General features: G+C 33.2%; 1 protein-coding gene across 2 annotated transcripts; it reads left to right on the forward strand.

Moving 5' to 3' along the window:
- The first annotated feature begins 175 nt into the window (after positions 1 to 175).
- On the forward strand, positions 176 to 15,697 carry LOC146157194 (sodium/hydrogen exchanger 6-like). 2 transcript variants are annotated; one of them, XM_083388452.1, is made up of 14 exons: positions 176 to 435; positions 1,498 to 1,688; positions 4,205 to 4,282; positions 6,018 to 6,094; positions 6,856 to 7,077; positions 7,807 to 8,083; positions 8,438 to 8,605; positions 8,908 to 9,019; positions 9,840 to 9,993; positions 10,527 to 10,584; positions 12,292 to 12,321; positions 13,479 to 13,567; positions 14,268 to 14,373; positions 15,263 to 15,697. In XM_083388452.1, the coding sequence occupies exons 1-14, from the start codon at positions 288 to 290 to the stop codon at positions 15,557 to 15,559; spliced, it is 2,007 nt and encodes a 668-aa protein (XP_083244578.1). In that variant the 5' UTR covers positions 176 to 287; the 3' UTR covers positions 15,560 to 15,697. The 2 variants fall into 2 exon arrangements, with proteins under 2 accessions (XP_083244578.1, XP_083244579.1); XM_083388453.1 differs by lacking the exon at positions 12,292 to 12,321.
- Positions 15,698 to 19,321: the final 3,624 nt, after the last annotated feature.

A 19,321-nucleotide genomic window follows, 5' to 3' on the forward strand; every position in this document is an offset into this window, starting at 1 on the left:
GTTTTACGTGGCTGTTTATACGTTGATTTTACATGAAACGTGCGGCTATGCCCATGGCTGGGTGGGAAAGGATTTATCCTCAGCGCAGGCCTTATTCCAACCTGGAACTACATCACTTGAAAATGGTTGTGTGGTTTGTTTTACCTTTAGTGTGATATCTATTGTTTCAGTTCAATACAGGTTTAGCACTCGCTGCCACACAGCCACCCAACTTTTTTTAACAATTCAAGGTGTCGAATCTTTGTTAAAAAAAATTTATTGCTGCTTGTATTGTCTCGAGTGCAGTCATGAAGTCGGCAGAAGAACAACATCGCACTGACAGCGCAAACCTGCTTCTGTTTATCGCGCTACTTCTTCTCACCATTTTCACCATATGGATATTTAAGCACAAACGTGTGAGGTTCATACACGAAACTGGTCTTGCTATTGTGTACGGTAAGCTAAAATTTCCTGGAAATTAGCTGTGTTTAGGCATGTGCTTTTTACTGAAATTGGTCTTGTGTATATATAAATTGGAATACATGCAAAACATTAAGACACAATTTAAAAAATGTGTAAAGGTTAATAACTCCAGAATATTCAACATAATCATATCTTATGTTATGTTAAAGTAATTAAAATCACAACAGTATATATATTGTGACAAAAATAGAATTCCAAAAGTTTAAAAGGTGGAACGAAGGCTATTTAAAGCTGTTTCACAGGAATTGCAATGCAGAAGTATAACAATAACAATAGCTCACTGTTTTACCATAATGTGAGCTAATGCCACACAATGAACTGTTTACTATGTTTTTAATAAACATAATCACTGTTGTGCTTTCATTGCACTTGTTTATGATTATAATGGAAAACGGTTAAGCAGTCCAATACATTTTTTGCAAACAATACAAAGCTACTAATATTGCTACTACTGTAGTGACAATTATACCACCTGCATACGCTTTCAATATTTTCATAAACTTGACATAAGAGTAAACCCCAAAGTGTATTTCCTTTAAAAAAATGATTTGCCCAATGTACACAGTTTAATATTTTCTAAGGCAGTATGCCTGCTTTAAAAATAAGCACAAATCATAGAAATATGCCATTAAATGGTCTATTGGAAAGCCCGCCTATGGGAATTTAATCAGATTTGGATTTGAATATCTCAGAATTGAAATCCTTAGAATTCGATATTTGGTATTGAACACAACTATGTGCACCATGAATAATTTAAATTTATACAATGTTTTTTTACATTCATGCAGTGTTTCCAACCTGATAAGTTTCACTGCCCCTGAAGTTCCAACAGAATGCCTTGAATTCCAATGAATTTTAAAGAAACATTTGAAACAATGAGTAATGTTCTTAAACATCTAAAGATAACACCTCATAGCAGCATCGGCTAAATCACCTTTCTTGAGTATTTACTCGCAGCTAGAGAATCACTGAGTTATTAAATATCCATCCTACCAGTTTTGTCTTAATTTACTTTTCTTTTTTTTGGAACACAAGGCTTGGTGATCGGAGCTATAATAAAGTACACATCCCACCATGTTCCAAAGGTTGCAACTCGCATTGCGTGTAACCAATCAGTCCCAGAAGGAACGATTCCTTTGGTAACCTTCAACACAACCAACTTTACGTGCACAGAGGCGCGCAACACACATTGCAATATGCAGTTCTCGAATCCAGAACTCACTCAGGTAAAAATCCACATCCATATCCCACTAGTGACAATATGTTAAACTATTTAATCTTGTACTTATGAAACTGAAAGGCTTTTGGAAATGTAGTAAGGCAGAAGTTAACCAACATACTTGGAAATGGTGAAATATAAATACCAGACGAGCAATTTTTTAATTACTTATATTTCTGATCTTTGCATTTTTTATTATGGCATTTGATAAAATGTGTGGAAGAGACTCATATTGGGTGGCAATAGAAGCCGAAAGTAAAGTTGAACAGGAAATCATTGACAATTCATTTTGCTTTGTCTGGATTTCCTGATGTTGGTTAAACAGCATCAGTAGGGCATTTTACCTCTTTTACCTAGGAAAAAATAGTAAACTAATTTTTGTGTGTAGATAAATGTGTTTTTTATTTAAAATTTGTCATGGGACTCAGAACTGTTTTTTTTTAGCTGAAACAATTCTGACAGATAGATTTTTCCTTTAATGTTGGAATTAAAATTTTGTCCAACTATTTACTTTTTTTTTAACAACATGTTTTGATGGAGGCCAATGCATTAGCAACCATTGAGTTTGAGTCATTGTCTATTGCATTTTTCATATCCTGTGCCATCCGATTACAAACTGTAAATTTCTTAGTCAAACATATTATATTTTAATTTTTATAATAAACCAGTATTGGAAGAGCAACTATTCTTTATATAGTCAAGCGGGGTAAAAAAAACAATTCTAGCTAACTTGTCTGCCTAACTTTTGTTTTTCGCAAAATAAGTGTAATTTTTCATTTTTATTGAGCTTATAGGTCTACCTTTCCAACCACATAAAGGATTTTTAATTTTATTATGAAATAAAAAAAATATTTTACAAAATCTGTTGTTTTTTTTACCCTGATAAAAGGGCAAAAAAAACAATGGCGGGGTAAAAAAAACAAGTGTTCATTAGGACCATTTATAATGATTTATAGAAGCAGGTTTGACTTTATTTAAAGTAAATAGACTAAAAATGCTCTTTCAATGCCACAACAACACACAAATTTCATGAATACTTTTAATGGAAAGAGAATTTGAGTAAAAAAAAAACATTTTTTATGATTACATTATGGTACCCAGAATTTGCACCTGTTTAAAATATTTTTAGCAACTAATTTCTCCCTGGTAAATAAAAACTGCGCCATTCCACAATTAGCACTGATCATCAGTGGTATTTCTAGGTCCCAGAAGAAGTAAATTACCTCAACAACATGAGTTTTTAGATTTGTGGGCCAGTATGAGGACAACTTGGAATTACTAGCTTTTTCTTATTTTTTATGAAGAAAATTGCTAAGTTGCCTTTATTTCATCCTCATCATTACAAAAAACATTCATATCTTTCCCCTATGTTATGGGACAAGTCTAAAATAATTGCTCAAGTCTACCTCTGTGATCTGCACTTGTTTAGGTTCTGGGCCACTTGATATGTTTACTAAAAATAAATTTTCTACTTTTTCTACAAAGATAAAATTTATAGAAGTTTAACATCTTAAGCTAATTACTTTCCTACTGTTAAGGCAAATTTTGATCAATTAAACTGAAGAGAATAACCCTAGAAGTTTCAATTTAATCTATTTTGCCTGTTTGAGCATAATAATACCTTCATGTGGTATTGATTTGGATTGCGATGCACTTTTGTTGAAAAAAAATTATTTTACCCAAAGTACATGCCTGTTAGTTGTCTACCTTTGTGTTTTTAGCTCAAGTCTACAAATAAGCCTCATTATGTAGCTTTGGTATTGGTACATATTGGCTTGGCATATTTAGTTTACTTTTTAAACCCAAAAATTACAAAATAAAATTATGGGGTAAAAAAAAATTACATTAGGATAATAAAAAACACTGTTTTTTTACCCCGTTCCCATAGAATCGATCGGGGTAAAAACAAACAACAAAATATCTAAAAAACTAAAACAGCTAGGAAAGTAAGGTATTTTTTGTTTAATAGATCAATGTTATGACACAACACAGAATAAAGGCCATTGCCATAAACTTGGCTGTATAGGAATTACACAAATCTATCTAATGGTCTTACGAACCTTTTTAAGATACAAATTTAACAACTGTTGTTTAAACTAGCATAACTTAACTCAGAGAAAAAAATTAAAACGGTTGAGGGCTTATTGGTTAGGCCAAGAATGTATTTTTGACCTGAAAAAGAAATTAAAAAAAAAATTATACATACTTTAGGTGTGATGACATTGTTTTTTTTTATCCCAAATTTAGCAAAATTTTTTTTTACCTCAAGTGACTATATATATATATAAAGAATAGTATATATGTGACTTTATATGCACTACATATTTTTTAACTGAACAAGTTTAAAGAGAATAAATATATCAGACTTCTGTCAATTTTTTATAAAATTACACCAAACCTATAGTTAATGGTAGATGGCATTCTAAGCCCTAGAAATATTTTTACTTTTTGTTTACTGGTATTGACAGACATTGGCTAACACATATATAAAACTTTGTTAAATAATCAATATTTATTTTCAAGGTGACGTTTGATCCAGAACTCTTCTTTAACATCTTGCTTCCTCCCATTATATTTCATGCTGGCTACAGTTTGAAAAAGGTCAGTGAAATGCTACATTTGTTTGTATATTTGTTGTAATATTATCATATGATTGCCAGCGTTGTAATCACTTAAGTCACTATTTTTAATTGACTTCACTTCAGGCTTTCAAGCAAAATCTTTTTATTTAATTTGAGTCTTTCCAACAAATCAAGTCTTCTGGGACTTGACTGGGGTTGTTTGCAAATCATTTTACTGATAGTTGGGTCAAATTTCAAAATGACTTGTTTAACACACTTATAGATGAACCCTGTTTTAATGTACAGGATCGACTAACATTAAACATTTAAAATCTTTCATATTAAAAACTGTCCCAAAATATAAGCAGTATCACTACTGTATTTATTTAGAGCAGGGATGGCGAACCACAACACGACATTAATCCTTACAAAATGCACAAGTGGGTCATATATTTAATTATTCGCTTTTTTAAAAATTTGCTTGAAAATTTAAATGAACATGATTTGTGTGTTATATTTACAAACATTGTTTAAAAACACCCAATACCGAACATAGTGGTAATATGTCGTTAATGTAGACAACGAAAAGAAACATATAACTCTTTAATTTGACTCTATAAGTTTACTTTATTCTACTAAGAAAAAAAAGTAAATATATGTATTATGTATATGTATTTTTACTTCCTAGATCAATATATACATTCTAAGTTTCTAATACAAACAGCTAACCATATTGGCCACATAAGATTAAAGTTATCTACCTATTTAATGATACAATTTTTTTTATATTAACTTTGTATGATGCTGAACATCTAAACTAGGTTTGACAAGCCCGTCAATTGACCGGTCAAATACGGTCAATTGACCTCACTTTATTTAACCGTTTAAATACTCATATTGAATTCAAATGTTGTAAATTTTTTTAGGGTTGTTTAGTGATTTGAGTTTTTAATAATCTTGATTGTAACTTTTTTAAACAACTGAAAAATAAAATTGTAGGGTTTACCTGATGCAAACACATGTTCTGTGGTAGTAAAAAACGTGTTTGTAATAGCGTAAAAATATTTTTTTACTCATGCATTTACTTGTTGTCAAATTACGTTAATAAACTTGTTGGCTTAACTTGGTGGTTGTAGCAATGGTAAAAATTACTACAATACTGCTATAGTATTGCTTGCAAGAAGGGCATGGTTTTGCAAAAATTCTTATTGATAGTCAAAAAATAATTGTTTTTGTTTTACAAACTATTGTACTTGAGTGAAAACGTCATATATTTATTTAAAGTTAAAATCAAGGTTTACTTTCAAGTTCAATTGCATTTTAAATGTGTATATGGTATTTGACCAATATTTGACCTATTTGACGAGTATTTGACCAGATTTTATTTGACTGGTCAAATGCCCAACCCCAATCTAAACTAAACTAAACTATATATGTTAAATTATGTTAAGTTGGTCAGCAATGAAAAAGGTATGGTAAACAAAATTTGTTTGTTTTTAAGCAAACTGTATATTATTTTTGTATTGGCAAAAATATTCGCCCAAAATTGCTGATACCGACATATTGGTCATAAGCGAAATATCCGTTGAAATTATTGATAAACCGATATATCTGTCTATGTCTAGCTGCTTGTCGGTCAACAAGTACAAGGAGTCAAGCTGTACTCATATACTGTGCTAAGCGTATCTGTGATTCTTCTTTACAATGACCCAATACCTTTGTCATGGCCTTAAATATTTGCTTTTAACTTTATGATTGTGTTGTGTTTATTTCAGCGTCATTTCTTTCGAAACATTGGATCTATTTTGACGTTTGCATTTGCTGGCACACTATTATCTGCTCTTGTGATAGGGTAGGTCTTGTGATGTAATTGAGAAAGTTTATCATAATTATGTATATCTTTTTATAAACTTACATAATTGCATTGTAAAAATTTGAAACAAGAGTTTATTTCTGAGAAACTGCTATGTAAATTATTTCCATCTTAAAAATTTGACATTATTTTTGCTAATTTTAAGATTGACTTGACTAGTAAATGATATCGTGACTGAATACTGAATGGAAATTTATATCAACATGATGCAACCATAAGAGTCTGGCAAATATTGTTTTTCTGAATCAAAATAATGTTGGTCTGATAATAATTTGTTGCAATACTATGGTGACAAATTTATTGTTAGAATAAATAGTTATAAAAAAAAAAAAAAAAATTCCTGACATATATTTTTAACCAGAAAAAAATAGTACCTCAGTGGTAGGACAACAGAAACCTCACCAAACTAATATCACATGTCAATAAAATTTATGTGCTTAGTATATATACAGTCTTTATTTTTTTATAACACCACTGTGTTGTAGTATTACGAGATTCCTCACCTGTGTAAGCGTGTTAATATCGGTGTAAAAAAAATTCCATTCTATCTTCCTGGTAATTACTTGTGTTAATAGATACCCCCCTTGTTGTAACTCGATACCCCCATTTTTTTAAGCTGTTAGTGTTTTGTAAAAGACTTCTGGAGAGTGTACAATTCTAACTTTCTTTTTTATAATTTATTTGAAAAATATTTAATACTTTTGGTCTTGTAAGAAAGTTGTTTTTATTTGTATTTACAGTGGAATTTGTTATGGTTTTGTCTCCGCAATGATGCTGTACAACACAGATGTTGCCTTCCAGTTTGGCTTCGTTGACTGTCTGCTCTTTGGTGCCATCGTGTCAGCCACTGACCCTGTCACTGTACTTGCTGTTTTCAAAGAGTTAAAAGTTGATGTCAACTTGGACGCTTTACTATTTGGTGAAAGTGTCCTTAACGACGCAGTTGCTATTATCTTAGTCTCGTAAGTTCTTTAGTTATACAAAATTCTTACAAAAGTCTTATGTTTAGAAGTATTAGAATGTAATTGAATTGATTTGTGCATTGACAAGTTTTATGAAAACCTGTCTTTTTCCAAATAGTCTTTGAATATATTTTATGTCTAGCTTAAGCTATAGATTTAGAAAGTGCCGTTAAAAAAACAATTGGCATTTTTACTGTTTGTTTCTGAATTATATCTTAAAAACGCTGAGCAATGCAATTTTAGGCTTTGAAAGGTCTTTGAATGCCTTTGCATTTTTTGATGGAATTGTGTAGAATTCCTGCATATGGTCTGCTGCTACAAATCCTTGAAATTGGTTTCCTTGAACAGTTTGTTTGAAATCATAATTCCTTCTTGAGTGTCTTTTGCACAAACCATTTAACTGCTGTTTTGTTATTCGACAAGCAAATCACTTATAAGAGCAAAAAAATGCAATCAGAAACATCTGTTGTTTTGATCGTAGTGTCCCATTTTTATTTAGCACTAGTATAATTTCTCATTTTTCTTATGTAATTTCTGTGGAAAATTAATGTTTACATTATATAATGTGTTTGTTCAGGTAAACAATTGTATAAAAGTTATCTGTTTTTACAGAAATTCCCTTCTTGAAAAAGTAGTTGGGTTTTATAGTAGTTAAACAGCATATGCTTTTAAATACTTCAATTATTATTGGCTAATCTATTACTAATATGCAATTGCATTTCATTACAGCTCTATAAAGAAATACCAACTTGCCACTAGTTCGAACTTTGATTCTGCCGCCTTTTTCGAAGCCCTTGGCTCATTCATTGGTGTTTTCATCGGTTCATTTGTGATCGGCGGTGCCACGGCGATTATAAACGCCATCATGTTCAAGTTTACAAAGATCGGACAGCATCCCATTCTAGAAACATCTGTCTTTTTCCTTATGTCGTGGGCATGCTTTCTGCTTGCTGAGGCCGTTAGCTTCACAGGAATAGTCGCAGTGCTCTTCTGTGGTGTTCTACAGGTAGATTTTTATATTCTATTTCATTTTGACTGTACAGTGTACACTTAAAAAGTGCAAAAAAAAGTTATCCAGTTGCACAGTTCCAGGGCACTGCACTAGTTTATTGGTTCCTAAACTTAAAAACAAAATTGTTTTATTTTTAAAAAAATAATTAAAAAAAGTGATTTTCTGTTTAAACCTATTTTTTGTTATAGTCCTAAAACTTTGTATTTTCCCTCTAAAACTGCCTCACAGTTCCTAATTGGACTGCAGCCCTCTGATTTGGAAACGCTGCCATGGTCCACACCACAGTAAGAATAAACCCCTTAAAACAATTTAATGTTACGCTCTGCATTTTTATCTGTAATTGGTTAGGCGCATTACACCTACAACAACATGTCAACTGAATCAAAGGCGAGAACCAAGCAACTCTTCGAGCTGCTCAACTTTCTCGCCGAAAACTTCATCTTTAGCTACATGGGAGTTGCAATGTTCACCTTTGATCATCATCACTTCAATGCAATCTTCATTGTTGGGGCATTTGTATCCTTTTTGTTGTGCTTTTCGACATAGCATACATAGCACTTGATTAATATTGCCAACTTTGCCTCATAAAAGCAAACAGTCCTGTCGGGGTTGCCTGCTGTAAAGTATCATTAATCTTTAAATTGCTGTAATCCCGGGATAACCAACTTGTTTCATAAAGAGTGTATAACAGTTAAGATTAAAGATCGCAGGCCAGATATTGGCTTTGAAGGTGATTTTTTTTTTCAAATATTAAATCCGTTTGTGTAAAAAGCCATTTATAAAATGAAATACATTTATCCTTAACATTGAGCCATCAGATTGCCCTGTTTGTGTCAAGAGCTTGCAACGTCTACCCGCTTTCCTTTCTTCTAAATTTGGGAAGAAAAAATAAGATTCCATATAACATTCAGCACATGATGATGTTTGCAGGTATATTTTTATGATAGTGAATGGACTAAATGCTTCAATCTTGAATTTTAACCTTTAATATATGCTAACCTTTTTACTCAGATTAGGAATTTGTCCACATTTGTTAAAGCCTAATAAACCTATTGATATACTTCTTTTAGTATTTTCTTCAGAGGTCACCAAACTAACACCTGCGGGCCAGATTTGGCCAGCAGAGTAAAATCCACTGGCATGTGGCATTTTTTCCTCAATGATGATAATATTCAGTTAAAATGTTGTCAGGCAAAAATCCAACCTAAATTTTGATTCTTTTTTAAACTGAACGGCCGTGAATTGCTTTATTTATAGTTGCATAAATATTTATATATTTTTTGCTTAATGATAATCAAGTTAATAAATTCAATACAAAATTTTATATCTTGCCTGCAATCGTCAATTATAGCAGTTATCCAGCCCAAAAAGTTTGGTGACCCTCAGTTTACCCAATGCAATAAACATGCTCTAATTTCTCCACAATTTTTCAATGGAGCATTATCGCCTTAATGGAGCATTAGCACAGAAAGTGAATAAACCAACAGCCTTTACCCTGGTAAAATGTACATTTTTTATTCATGAATGGTTACTTAGTTGCACTATTATTAACAATTTAATGTGTTTGCATAAGGTACCCAATATTTTGAGTTTATTGTGTTCCACATTTATTTTTAGCTGCTCTGTCACTAGAAGCTGTATGCTGATAACTTTGTGTCAGCTTAAGTAATTGTTTCACCTTTAATTTAGATTGGCAGTTGCCATGCAACTAAAAAAGTAAAAGCTCCTTTTTTTTACAATTTTTTTCCAGGCCTACGTGGTGCGATTGCGTTCACCCTGGCAATCCGAGAGACTTGCACAGAGGGTCAGCAAATGATCTTTTCCACAACTCTCCTGATCGTTTTTGTTACGGTCTGGGTTCTTGGTGGCGGTACAACACAAATGCTCACCTGGCTAAAGATCAAGTGAGTTTATTATTGTATTTGTAGTACTTTGTTCGTTGATGGTTTGGTAATTACAAAGTAAACCATGGGATAGGCATTACCTCCCTATTATTTTGCTTTTATAAATGCACCCTTGCTAAAAAAATGTTAATCCTGTATATAAATATTTACTTAACCTTGCAAAGAATCAGTAACAAGTTAGTTTATTTTCCATCTTATATTGTTTATTTTTTAAGTTTTGAATACGATGCTATGTAGTTAAAAAAGTATTTTTTTTAACTTCACAGCATCTTGAAGTATTTTATGTTGCTTGTTGTGTTTCTGGTTTATAAATTAAAAATAATTTATAAGACATTAAAAAAAGAAATATAAGCCAGTGTTACAATTCAGCAAAACATATGTTTCTGTAAAATTATATAAATGATACTGTTTATGAGTTAATTTTTAAATTACATTAATTAGCCATTTTTCAATCTATTCACTCTCTTTGCACATAGACTTATGTAAAAATTAGTCTTCCATAAAAGCCTATCAACATTTGTTTTTCTTTTTAGAGTTGATGTTGACCCAGATGCACCAGTCGGCACCGCAAATATTACTTCTCCCTCAACTGTGAGTTTAAAACCTGTGAAAGCTATAAAATCAGAAATTTACTTCAATTAGTAAAACATCTTTTAAGAAAATGCTGCAATTATTCGTTAACACCTTTTCATTGTCTTAGAAAGTATTGGATTAATTAATTTTCGAGAAAAACAAAATCAATATAATATGAGAATGCCCTGCATAATTTTTCGTGCAGGGTAATCTTTAGATCTACATTTTCTTGTTTTTTTCTAGTTTTAATGAAAATAAATGTTTTGTAATATTTTCACTCCCAAAGGCATATCTAGCGAAACATCTAAACAAACTGATTTGGTTTTCAAGTTTTGTACTTAGTTAGATCTTTATCAATTAACAGGCAACCAAACTCGTATGTATATCGCCATTCAGATTCAGAAGGTTCTTTTATTTTGAAAAAAACTCGTTATGTTCTGCCATAAAAATCAAAACACTTTAGTATTTAAGCAACAAATATAAATTTTATTAATTTTTCCCTATATATCACACAGCAAATCCTTTATTATGTTTTGTGTCCGTTCTTGACCAGTGGTACTCAAACTGGGTTCCACGGTCCTTTTGGGATCCGCAAGACAATTTTCTGGGACCGCGAAGCACCTAAAAAATTCAACACGACGCTCCTGAAGAAGAATTTATTTTGTTTAACAAATTTTTCAGGCAACTTACTTTTCCAAACCAAGTTGATTATTAGTTGTCCATTGACGTCATTACACGCTTCATGTTAAATTATCCATTGCGACGTCATAGTGTTGCGTTGTGCTAATGATACTTACGTTTTTACAGCTTGCTGCGCTGCCACTGTGATCCATACGGTCACGGTTTTAAAACTGTTCGTTATTGCTTCACTCAATTTAAGTGATTTGTTAGAGGTTAACATAACCGAGCTGATAGCAAAGAAGCAAGTGTACCCGCCCCATTGATACCATTAAAAACAACGTGTTATTTTGTGTTAATTTGTGTATATTTTTAAGGGACCGTGAGCAATTAAAAAAAATTGCTTGGGGACCGTTGCGTAATTTTTGAAAAAAAGTTTGAGAACCACTGTTTTAGACTATATTAAGTAGATTAAATAGAAAAGTTTTTTTTTGATAAAGTTATGTTGGAAAATTATTGAGAATTTTGCATATTTCTTGTTAAAGTAAATACATTAGTTTGTACTGGATATTTCAACCCAAAATGTTTTTTTGGGCTATTCTTAGCGCGAACGTTTAATTCTGTTTTGATCAGTTTTAACAGAATGGCATTTCGCTAGCATTGCGCAAAAACATTTGTTCTACTAAAAAAACTTTAATTTAAGATAACTTTTCTATTGGCTATTTGAATCGAAAGACGTGCATTTTATTATTTAGCCTTCTTGCCAAGCTTATTCATAAGGAAAAAGGATGCCACATTTTGTATTGCTTCTTTTAATAGAACCTCAAAAAGTACAAAATACAGATGTTGTCCGACAAAACAGTTATGTGACTAATACCATCGGTAAGGTTAATGGATTTAAAAATCAAAAGAAATTGTTTCAAAGTTAACTTGAATTTAACCTCTTTATAATTAAATTAATAGACCTATTTTCTTCGGCTGCACAATAATTTTAATGAAGCACTGTTACAGAGCAATTTCTTGCAATCTATTTTGGTTTGTTTCTTTTCTATGGTATAGTAATTTATTTTAAGCTTCAACACAAAGCATAAAAGTAACCTTTTTAAGGAATATCATCTGCTTGGTTCAAGTAGTCATGTAAGTTATTCTGGCATGCAAATAATTAGCATGACTTACTTGTAGAAGTTTACATCGGTCACCAACATTTTAAATGTCATTAATTGGTTTCTTGAACAACAAAAAAACTTGTTTTATTATTTTACTAGTTTTGCGGGTTTCTGTAATTCCTGGTTGTTTAGACAAATTGTTGCTGTTTAGATTGTTTTTCGCTTGTTGTGAAAACTTTCAACATTAATTGCAACTTATTTCAAAGCTAAATAATCCAAATTACCTCATATTTCATGTTAAAACTGTTTTTCATTCATCAAAAGAGAAATTAAAAACGTGTGGCCACGTGCTTTTAATCAACCTAATGCATGGCACTAACGGCAATGTACGACTTCTGTGATAGGTTGCCTTTCGCCCCAGCATAATTTTGCAATTGGCTTTTAATGCTTTTAAATGATTTCCAACTTGTCTAAGTTTGAAATCTGTTCTTATGTTAACACCATTCTTTGGAAACCAACAAGCATAGTTTCCAAAACAGAGTTTGTAGTATTGTAGTTTTTTTTTTTTTTCGTTTGTACTTAACTTAAGATTTATTTCAGTAGTGCTTGTAGCGTGTGTCAACTTGCAATAATAACACACTAAATTCCAAATAAACAGAAAGGTTAAGAAATATCTAAAACAACCTTATTTCAAACACAGAATACTATAGTTACACCAAAAACGCAAAAACGGCATGATTAGTTGTGCCTAAAAACTGCAAACGCAAGAAAAATATTTTTTTATATTTCTTTGTGCCTACAGTCTTCAAGCAGAACTGCTGATGCTGTTTTTCGCTTTTTTTAAGATATTTTTTAACCTTTGTGTGTTTTTTTGGATCAAGATTACGTTATTGATAAAATATACAACTGGCAGGAACAGGCATAAGCCCTAATACAAACAACAAAAATAATAATCTTGTTATTTTATTAACTAGCAAACTAACTGATAACAATTAAAGGATAAATCAAAACCTATTATCATTTCTTCATTTATTTTGATTGATCGTCATTCAATTTTTACTAATGCTAATTCAAATTTACTCGAGCAAAATTTCCTGCCTGTAGTTAAGGTATAATTTCCCTGGAACGGTCCAGTATATAAATGCATCAAGCCCATACAAATAACGTGTACTTTTTGCATTTGATTAGACTGTGAGTGAAACACCACCGACTCCAGCTGCACAAAAGTACGCCGACAGTGCTCGGATATTCAAGTTCTGGTATAAATTCGACCAATAGTATCCTTTTGTTTGATTGCAGTGCTTAGCCGAAGCGTCGTCGTTTAACTTGTGTTTTGAAAAAATCCACGATATTGTAACCAAACGAAAGTTGAGAAAAAGTGCACGGTCGATACAACTGAAGGATGCCAGTTTATAAGTTATTACTGAAGATTGTCGAATGATCTATAAAAAATTGTTACATAACATATAATACTGGGTGAGGATTGACTGTTTTCCTAAAGTAAAATATTGTGCTTATCATTTTTTCAGCATTATTAACTTTAAACCCAATATAACGTTCAAATAAAATTTTAGTCAGCCGAACTATTCAAAGAAGTGGCTATTTTGCCCCGATGTCTTTTACGTTTGAACCCATACGTGATTATGCATTAATTTAGGTTAGGGTTGGAGTTAACGTTTGGGCTTTGGTGATAATACTATTACATTTAAATTCCCGAGTTTTGCACAATTTCCATGCATTATTCCGAAATGGTTAGCCGTGTAAATATCCTCAGGGAGCACCTATAGGCAATTTACCAGGATCTCTGTTTTACGCTTGCACCCGTTAGTGATTATACATCGATTTGAACTACTTTAGTTCCGGGTAACATTATTTAATTTCAGGTATTTATATAGAATCATCGTGTAACCAACCCAAACGTACGGAATGTATAATATAATTTTACATAGCGTTGCCTTCCTGAACCGAGCGATTTAGCTACCTGAAGCCGATCTTAACCCATGCTGGACCCCCACTAACCAGTACCCTTCCTGGCTGTTGTCTCCCACTAGCAAAATGCCTCACCAGTCCACACGCCTACGCCGTAAGTATTTCGCATTGCTTCAGTCTACTTTTTGTGTGTTTCACTGAAAGGTGCTGCCGCGCAATTTCACGACGGAATAAATTTTACTCGCCTTAAGAACAAACACACTATATACCGTCACGTTTAAATTTAACGCGATTTCCTTTATAGCTCGAACGCTCGCGACTTTTTGGTTTGCTTTCGCATGTTTAAACATAATATGTTTTGCGTAAAAGTGCAAAAAGATAAAAAAAAAAAAAAATGATTTTTGGATTTACAATGCTGACGAGAAAATAGTATTTTTTGTGTAGAGATTTCAATCGATGCCTAATGTGTAACGATATTCTGCAATGTGCGGCACCATTAACTGTTTTGACGGTATATGGAGAAGCAACTGACCTCCAAATTTGTTAACTGCTTGTTTTGTCCCACCTGTTTGCCAACGATATACAGAATCAAACGCCACGCCACGCCACACCGGCAAATGTTTGTTTTCGGATGCTTCTAGGAACATGCTATTGTCATATTATAAGTTTGCTTTAAAGAATTTATTTTTATTATTAATGCATTATCTAGAAACACCTTAACGCCGCTTGACCATCCCGCTTACCTGAAAAAATTAAAACTCATAACAAACTTTACAAAAATCACAGCGTTTCTGAAATACTTGATACGTTTTCTCAGCAACTTTTTATTCATAAAATTACTTTTGCTTATTTCACCGTGAAGAAAAATACGAACTTACAATTGAGAAACACCCAAATGCCAACATCAGCACCTTTCACTCATTTTTGCCACTTGTAAACAATAGTATCATCAACACTTACTAAAGAAAAACATTAAGAAAAATAATAAATATAAAAAAACATAAAAAAAATTTACTGAACTTTCCTGATCCCATCATTTACAGGAAAACCTGGAAAACGCTAGCGACGACGAGTTCATCCTCAACGACGACCAGGTCAGCTTTGGGGAAAACCCCGTGGGCCGGGGACAATCCCCGGGGCCCAATGGGACGCCGACGCCAGGCGACCTTAAGGGCGTCCACCAGTCCGGCGTGGCCCACCAGGGCGGAAGCGGGGACCTGGCGGGGCCGGGGAACGGATCCCAACTTCCGCGGCCCGTCGATGTTGTAGTAACGGCGGAAAAGGAAAGCCGCAGCGGCGTAGCGCTCTCGATTGTAAACACGCACTCAAGCCAGGCTTAGAGGGATTTTCGCACTCAAACCAGGCTTAGGCGTATTCCCACTAAATTTTTTTTGGCGTTTTTGCACTCAAGTCAGCAGGCTTAGGCGCTTTCCTACTCTAGCACTCATAGCCAGGCTTTGGCCTTTTCGCACTATAGCCAAGCTATAGTGGGTATCTATACACTGATTCGGCGATTTATTTTTTAAAAATATATAGGACTCTTACAAAGGGGTGTCAGATACACGACGTTTATTCGTATACCGATACCCTTTATTCTTTTGACAAAAAGTATCATGATCCGATACAAAATTACATCTTTGCCATCCCAAACCAGAAAAAAATATATAAAGTTGAAATGTTAAAAAGGTTTTGTTTTCAGATAAATATGCAACGAATATGTTTTAGCTTTAGGAAATTGGTTACCTTCGGTTGTGATAAATTTACCTTTTAGGTTAAATTTTACGACAAATCATAGCTGAAAATTCTATATCAATTTAGTGTTGGATTGTCACCGATACTACCCTATTATCGGACAAGTTCCTGCACTACACTTGGTATCGGGTATCGGCCCCTATCGTGCGGTCTTATGTCGAAGTTGTTGTGACGCCATCTTGGCGTTTTTCTGCCGCTGTGTACCACCTATTCAGTTTACATATGTTTATCGAAAACCCAAAAGTAATCAAATCAAAAAAACTTGCTCCTAATAGAGCTATACGCATATTCTCGTTTCTATGATGGAAGTTTTGTTTGACTTTTTAAAAATGATGTAGCAAAGTTTCAAGATTACAGTGTATTGCCGTCATATTTGTTTGTCTCGACGTGCTACCCTCTGAGCCTGTGCAGATCAGTTTGTAGAGCGACGGAGGTGGTGAGTTCGAACCTCACTACAGGCTATAGTTTTTCTAGCCTGCCTTGCTTCCATCATTGATCGACAGAATGGGCTGGTCTGTGATGGCTTCTGATGTACCAAAATACTGAACGTTTTACCAACAACCATAACAAATTAATGTGCTGGAAAAGCAATGCGAACAAGCGGTTCGTAGTTTAATGTTTGCGTCACTATTAAAGTTTACAATTAGCTTTTCTTGCACAATCGGCTACTGCGTTGTTTAGGGTTTAAAACATATAACTGCCAGTGTTTTTAAAGCTTTTCAAACACATTTCGAGAAACACCAGCTGAAACTTTCTAATATTACTCCAAACTGTAGATAACTACTTTCATAAAGCTTTTTACGTCCATTGTGTTAAACTAGTGATTTTTGACTCATGGAACATTAGTCAAATTAATATCTTTTTGCGGAACAACGGATGAAAATGTGTCAACACTAGTTTTTCAATCAATGATTTATTTAATTAAACTTAAGTAGTTTTTTTCAATCAATGCGCTTCGTTTTTTGGGTATTGTGTTCGCACAACTTTAACATGCGTTTCTTTGTTGCACTGAGTATGAGATATTGGAAATTACCTTGACCCTTGCCAGATAAATGTCGACCTCAATTCCTGATCTGTAACAGCAGATTAGTCCAAAAGCTTGCAATTCAGATCAGACACTATTTATAGATGCTAAAAAATATCTTTTTTTTAAATAGTGTCTGACTTGAAATACTCTAGTTTCGCTGGACTATTCTGCTGTTAAATATCGATGTTTATTTATTTGTACACACCCTTTAAAAAACAGAGTCAAATGCGATTCTTTTGTTGTTTACTTGTCAATTTCATTTGGAGAAATCCGCTAAATTTCTGATCTTCTGCGTCAGTAGTAAATAACGAACGTATTCTCACTAAATTCGAAATCTCAATCGAACTTATCACTGCCTTCAGTTTTAAGCAAAGCGTTTATGTTATTGTGTATCAAAAATATGTATTAGACGTTAGCCTTCGTTCACGTTGGTTCCCAGTCCACTGTCAGGGGTTCTTAAACTGGGGTCCGTGGACCCCTTGGCGGTACGTGGACTAGTTTGGGGGCATCCATGAAGGCCTCATTGAAATCTTGGTGCATATTTGAAAACTGGAAGGCAACAAAAAAGAACAGTGTAATAAAAAATTCTTTTGAATCCTCTTTTCTATAAATGATGTTAAGGCACCATTTCACATCTGTTCGATGTAAAACAGTGTTTCTAAGTCTGCTGGTCTTATGACGTCGTCTCTAAAATTTCATGCCGACGTTAGTTCACACTCAACAAACATTTTTTTAGGTGTGCGCTCTGTAAAAATATAATAGCCCCTGTTGTATGTAGACCTTAAAAATCTATCCAAAGTTCGTCCACTTCACTTTATACCTTCGTATTATGAGCAAATTGCGTTTTAATTTTTTGGGAGTGTAATATGCATTCTGTCGTTAAAGCTACATTAAGTAATGGTCGATGTCAGTAATTAGTATGCTATACATTCGATTTTGCTTCGGGTGTTATGGACTACGAATTTTAACTTAACAGCAAAATAAGCAAAGCAAGAAGATCCTTCCACTTTAGGTACATATAGATTGAGATGGCAAAAAGAGCATAAAAATACATAGACCCACATTAAACGTCACTGTGAAAAACATATTTCCATTGTTTTTTTAGCATTCTAGCTGATTCTCGATAGCTGGGACTGGATATATATAAATACACTCAGAAGTTTAAAACACTCTCAACAAATTACTCAGTATTTCAATTCTTCTGCAAGCGTGTAGTTTGTAGCTGTATTAACCTAATGCGGATAAGTAATGTGCTGTATGCATTAGCCGTGTCTGTTGTGTTGGCGAGATTATCTTGTTAAAAAAAGTATTGCGTGTTAGCATTGCGTCGTTTATATTTACACAACTAAACGCCTAAACATAAAAGGTGGACATAGCGAAAACCATTACTATATTATACAACTCCTTGTGTCAGTGTTTGTTTTGCCATTTTTCAAACATTGTGTATGTTGCCTGTTATCTCATTTCTGTGCATCGTGAACGTAACGCTAATGTACTTAACCATTCCACATATACATAATATAAATACATATATTTATATATAGAGGCGTATTATATGATATACAACTTGTTTGTTTATGCACATTTACAATGTCTAAAATTTTTTTTTATTCTTAGCAATTCTATGAACTCGCAAAAACGCTGATTTTGATTGGTGATATTTGTTCATAGCGTCATGGCGGATTGCTTTATACCAGCTTTTTTACTGTACCTTCAAGAGTGTTTTGCAGCGTAAACTACTGGTTTGGTTACTTGTTTTACTCTGTCATGTGCACACCTGTGTTCCGTGGAGGTTTTGTAATTTAAAAAAATAATTTAATGCTGTAACAGACCGGCATACAGGTAAAAATGCGCATCGTAAGTATAAACTCTATATTCGGAAACTGGTAACAATATGCTATTTACCTATTAATTTTCTGTGTAAGAAAGGTGATTTGCCTATTGGGAAAAAAGGACAACGATTTTATTTTTTTAAAACGCCGAAAACGTAAAGGATTTAGAACCAGTTTATTTACTCACCCGAAACTTTCTATCATAAGTTCTCCTTCTGATTTTGGTTCTTGGTTCATTTCTCGCACTTCGACAAAAACTCTAAAAACATGGAAATAAATCAAAATTCCTAATTTTTTTTTTTCGCCTGCGGTTAAAGTGAATGCTTTTACAAGGCTTCAACCTGATGTATTGAACAGCTTTTTACGTCGCAATATAAGGGCAATATTTTTTTTGTTCACTAATACCACACATTGTCTATTGCAGCTGAGAAACGTGATGTTGAATCGTGCATTATCGGAGGAAGTTATATGTCGACTTCTTACGTTCATAG

Source organism: Ascidiella aspersa, chromosome 4, assembly GCF_963924565.1.
Source record: "Ascidiella aspersa chromosome 4, kaAscAspe10.2, whole genome shotgun sequence".
In the NCBI taxonomy this organism is placed as follows: domain Eukaryota; kingdom Metazoa; phylum Chordata; class Ascidiacea; order Phlebobranchia; family Ascidiidae; genus Ascidiella; species Ascidiella aspersa.